Genomic DNA, 5,487 nt, shown 5'->3' with positions numbered 1-5,487 from the left:
AATATTATACTTGAACCTGTATCTTTCTTTTGATTATATCTTCAAAACAAGCCCAATACTAAATATGCTTTGACAAATTTCAATATTTGAGACATGATTAATCCTGTACGAAATGGTCTAAACCACGAGAGAAGATAACGGAAAATTATTATTCTCGTGTCACAAAAAAATCAAATTTACATGATACATTTTTTATGGTGCACTATGAAACATGATGAACCTCTAAAAAAAAGTAATGTCCATATGAAAATAAAAATATATTACATCCGAGTGTTTAAAAAATAATTAAAAATATATTCAATATTAGTCTTGTTTTTAAGATCGTATCGAAATAAAAAGAATTGTTCAAACAAAATATGAATTAAAATTTAGATGGGGCTGACTTGTAGGGAAAATCTGACTTGGTTGCTTGTTGAAACTAGAACATATCACGGGATGAAATGTTAGGTGAGAGAAACATTGCATATAGTGTTCTACAATGGGACGGTGGATGCATGCACGGTAGAAAAACCAGCCTCGGTCTTCAGACCAGACTATAAACAACAACTTACTTTTATTTACTCTGCATATTAGAGTTGACTGAAGTCAAACATCATAAAGTTTGATTAAGTTTATAAAAAACAATATAAACATTTACCATAACAAATTTATATGGTGTTAAAGTGCATTCAACAAAGGGATATGGGATAGTGTGCCCTTTCAAGCATATACGGTGATATGGATGCAGGGCTCCTCCTCCACCTCCTCCTCCTCCTCCAAGAAAGAAAGTTAGGGTTTGTGCCTCTCGCCGGTGTCGGCGCAGGTCCGCCTCGTCTCCGGTGGCCCTAGGGCCATGGAGGCGCGGTGGATCCTGACAAGGGCCGGCGGGAGGGCTCCGTTTTTAGTCGTTTTTTTTAATCTTGTTAGGGTTTGTGTCCTACTCAAGAAGGCGAGACGGCGGGGGCTCCCTGAAGATGGAATAAAGGTCTCCCCGTCTAGCCCCCGTTCCGACGGTGCGTCTAGCATCGTTGGTGGGCGTGTGGAGGTGTGTCTCCGACGGATCTATCTTTGGTGGATTTGCTCGAATCTCGTCGTTGTTCGTCTACGTTCGTGTGTCTTCGGTTTGGATCCTTCCGATCTACGTTATTTTTCATCAGCGGCGGTTGTTGTTTTGTGGTGCTGGTCCTATGGGGCCTTAGCACAACGACTTCCCGACTGTCTACTACAACAAGTTGTGCCCGGCTCCGGTGATGGAGGGGCGATGACGGCGGCGCGCCTTCGGCTCGCTTCGGTGCTCGTAGTCGTCGCTAGGTGGTCTACGAATCTGGATGTAATTTTTATTTTTGGTATTCGTTGTACTGCCATGATTGAAGATGAATAGATTGGAAGTTTTTTCGCAAAAAAAAAGTGCATTCAACAATAAATCTAATGATATTGATTTGTTATTATATATATATATATATATATATATATATATTAACATTTTTGTTCATAAACTTGGTCAAAGTTTACCAAGCTTGACTTTGACAAAAACTAATATGCGAACTAAATAAAAACGGAGGGAGTACAACATAGAAACCATATCTATAGATGAACTATCAAGAACACACGACGAGAGCAGAAGAGGGAGGGCTGAGAGCAGGACCTGAATCGACACCGCCACACCATGGACGGCAATCCTCAAGCAAAAACAACCAAAGATGGTGGAATCACCATGGAAAAGAAGGCGCCAAGATAGTCGCGTCTCTCCTCTGCTCTCTGCCTCTCTCTGTAGCTCTATCTCTTTCTCTCGAACAATGCAAAATGGACAACCAGATAAACACCGAGGGGAAAATAAATTCAAAAATACACTTGGAAAGAAGAGGGTGGCCGCGACAGCCCGGGAATGGAAAAGAGGCGCTCGATCACACGAGTCGTGAAATGTAAACCACAATTTGAATGAAAGCCGTTAATTAGTGTACATATGACAGGCGGAGACTGGAATGCACAAGCGAAGAAGATGGATTTTGCGTACGTATATACAGGTATTTGATGTATTAACATGTGCAAATGCGCATATCCTATCCTATAAATATATGGTGCCGGGTGCGACCGTGCGAGCCACAGCAATGTATACATAGGAGTATCTCTTCAATGATCTGTATCGGATCGATCTCAGTTGCATGCCGCTAGCTGCGTCTTGTGCTTGGCAGCAGAGCTGGGCGAGGGCTTGCGATCATCCATCCTAGCCTCCAGAAGCTTCTCCTGCAGGCTTTGCTTCTGCTTGTGCTTGTGCGGCCCTCGCTCCAATCCTTTGGATTCGTGGCTTCTCTGCCGCTGCTGCTGCGGTTTCACCAAGTAGGATGAGCTGCACCGCTCCCCAACCGGCAATGTCGGGGTGATCAGTGTTGACCTCTGTTCCGATGTCGGCGTCGCCCCTGCAGATCCAGCTGTTTTCTTCCTGCTCTCGCTGATCGCCGACCTCCAGAGCCGCCGTATCAACGCCGTGTTCTTCCCAGTGGCGCCCCTGCTTGGACTTGGATGGTGAACCTGATCAGTGAGCCCGCTGCCTCCTTTGCCATTGGACAACAAGGACGCGTTGCTCGCTCGCGCCACTGAACGGTCGCTGGTACCAGCCGAAGCACAAGAATCACGCCGCCGGTCACGGTCGGGCGTGTCCCAGCTACTGCCACTGCCGTTCTCCAGGTCGGCGGAGCCGTCGAGCTTTTCCAAGAAGATGTCCGTCGCCGGGCTGACGGAGTGAAGGTTGGACGCCGGGCTGCCGCCGCTTGCCGTCCCTTCTCTCCGGCAAAGCTGCTGGAACACCCGATCCACGTCCTCCGGGGCATGAGGGTTCCGATGGCTCAGCTCCTTGACGCCGCGGAGCCGAACGGAGCTCGCCGCCTCGCTGATCATCCGTGCCTCCCGCAACGTGGAGTTGTTGGCGTCGATGCTCTTGCCGTCTTTCCGCAGGAACGACTCCATCTCGGCCTGCAGCCGGTTGAGCTGCGAGTACTTGTGCTCCAGCGCGAGCTTGGCGTCCGAGAGCTTCATCTGGACCCTCTCCTCGCGCCACACCTCCGCCATCTGCAGCATCCGGCGCTCCTCCTCCATCTCCTCACGCATGCCCAGGCATTCGCGCCGCAGGAGCTCCACCTCCGCCTGGTCCTCCTCCACCTCCTTCGTCAGCTCCTCGCACGCGTCCTCCATCATCTCCCGCGCCTTGCGCTCCATCTCGTAGCTCTGCGCCGCCTGCTTCGCCGACGCCTTGGCCTCCGCCAGCTCCTTCACCAGCTTGCCGTTGGCCGCCTCCAGCTGCCGCCGGTGACGCCTCTCCGTCTTGACGTCCTCTTTTGACGTGGCGATCACGTGCTGAGCCTTGTCACGCATTCTGCTCTTCCACGACGCCTTCTCCTCCGTGAGCTTCCTCAGGAACCGCTCCACCTTCTTCCTCATCACGCGCTTCTCGTCCTCGAGCTCGCTGATCCGAGCACGGGCCTTGTCAAGCTCGGCCTCCAGCGCCACCGCCAACGCCGAAGCATGGCCGTGAGCCGGCATTGCACGGGCGTGATGAACATGTGGTGGTAGCCGGCAAGGATCATGTGAAGCCAGCATGTTGTGCAGGCAGACATGCTGCTGGTCCCATTTGGTTGCCTTCTCCATCCAACAACCATATGGTAAGTCCACAGCGCAGGCATCGATCTAATTAATGAATGTGCTTAAGTTAGAACAATCAGCTTATGCATGCCAAGAGAAAACAGAATTATGCAGTGCCTACCTTGTCTAAAATGCTATGATTTCTGCATGCGATTCCGACGCCCAAACCGCACCGCGTTTTGTTGCCATTGCAGAGTTTCGCTTTCCCTTTTCTTCGGTGTCGGGGGCTACGCTGTATCAAGCATTAATTGTTAGTAGCAATCAGAGCCATATATAGAAATCTCCTTAACTAGCTTCAGAGGAAATACAGTAACCGATTCCATGGTTGAAAAATGCTGCTGTTGGAAAGAATCACAGGATTGACAACACGTTACCGCATTCGCCTGGTTTTTGGATTTCCCTGATAATCCACGCACCCGGTTATAAATTTGAAATGTTTCTTTATTTCATGGCATTCAAGACTAGATATGTTGTGTCCTGCACCTGATTTATGATAATGTTCTCTTTTGGGGGAGTATAACTAATAGAGGATTGACAGCAGCAATGGTACGGGGGGTGGTGATCATTTAAAAACAATCATTCTAACTGAAACGCTTCTGATCCTAATCAAACTGAAACGAATAATTGGAGGAAAAAGAAGGAGCAAAATTGGGCCCTGAATTCGCAGACATGCCTACAGCCTAGTAGAAACGAGGAAGAAAGACAATACACAATCGAAATCAGTACCGAACCACATGCCGCCAAAGAAACCAGACATAAAGAGAAGAAACAGAAGATGGCATCAGCAGTCAAAGGAAATCTTTGGGGATCAGAGGTCAAAAGCGCAACCCAATTTTGACCATTGTGTAAGGAAGGATCAGGAAGAACCCGACCCCAAAATAATCTACTCCAGTAACAAATCAAATCAATCTTGAATCAAGGAGAACAATCCCCAAATGGGCGACTCAATCAGAGAGAAGATCACAGCAACGAAACGATGAGAGAGGGAGGCAGCGAGGGCACTCACGGGAGAATGAGCGTCGCGCTGCAGAGGGCCGGGGTTGACCGCCTGCCGCTCGGCGTGGCGGAGCCTCCAGAGCCCGGCGGCGAGCGCCCTTGCCGTGGCGCCGGCGAGCGGCGGCGTCCTCGCCGTGGCGGCATTGTGGCGTCGCCTCAGGTGAGCCCGGATGCCACGGGGGCTCCGGCGATGATGAGTGGCGGAGGGGGTCATGGGATCATGGAGCCGGAGATTGGAAGGTGGCAGGGAGTTATTGGCTGTTGTTGTTTTTGGATGGCAATTTCTTTCTGCATCTGCATGCACATGCCATGTGTGAGGAGACGGAGACCATCACAGGGACAGGAGAGAGACAGACGGATCCTTTTTTCCTTTAACTTAATTCATTTTCATCAGGTATAGTACTAGATCCAGGAGTGACTGTGATTTTGCTATTTATATTAAGATTCTCCATTTTCCACCTTGTCCATTAGTTTTTTTAACACATTACAGACGGGTACACTCATACATACGCACAAACACTCACCCATATGAACGCACACACATCCTATACCTGTGAGCACCTTCGAGAGACTAAGACGACACATCATCATGAGGTTGACGAAGTCGCCACGGATGCCTTCATAGTCGACGGGAACGTCTCCTTGCCGCACATCACCGGAAGGTGCGGAATAAATCCAAAAAAATGCAAGCACCGATGACACTGTCATCCTAACCATCTAACTTCTGGTTTGCACCTTGTCCATTAGTTATTCTTACAACTCGCATTCCATTTCAGGTCATGTTTGACAATTTTTTAGGAAGGGAATTGGAGTTAAGAAAAGTTGAGGTCAGCCTTAAATAATTATAAGTTTTAGTTTTTCTTAGGAAAAAGACAA

At 48.8% G+C, this 5,487-nt stretch overlaps 1 protein-coding gene across 1 annotated transcript; it reads right to left on the bottom strand.

Annotated features, from left to right (window-relative positions):
- Positions 1-1,895: 1,895 nt before the first annotated feature.
- On the bottom strand, positions 1,896-4,952 carry LOC123045157 (uncharacterized). Its single transcript, XM_044468099.1, has 3 exons — positions 4,622-4,952; positions 3,737-3,847; positions 1,896-3,660 (listed from the first exon to the last, which is right to left on the bottom strand). The coding sequence occupies exons 1-3, from the start codon at positions 4,823-4,825 to the stop codon at positions 2,134-2,136; spliced, it is 1,842 nt and encodes a 613-aa protein (XP_044324034.1). The 5' UTR covers positions 4,826-4,952; the 3' UTR covers positions 1,896-2,133.
- Positions 4,953-5,487: the final 535 nt, after the last annotated feature.

The sequence above is a fragment of the Triticum aestivum genome, chromosome 2B (genome assembly GCF_018294505.1).
Source record: "Triticum aestivum cultivar Chinese Spring chromosome 2B, IWGSC CS RefSeq v2.1, whole genome shotgun sequence".
NCBI classification, from domain to species: Eukaryota; Viridiplantae; Streptophyta; class Magnoliopsida; order Poales; family Poaceae; genus Triticum; species Triticum aestivum.
Note: the sequence above shows the minus strand (reverse complement) of the source record. Positions and strands in the feature narration are given on the sequence as shown.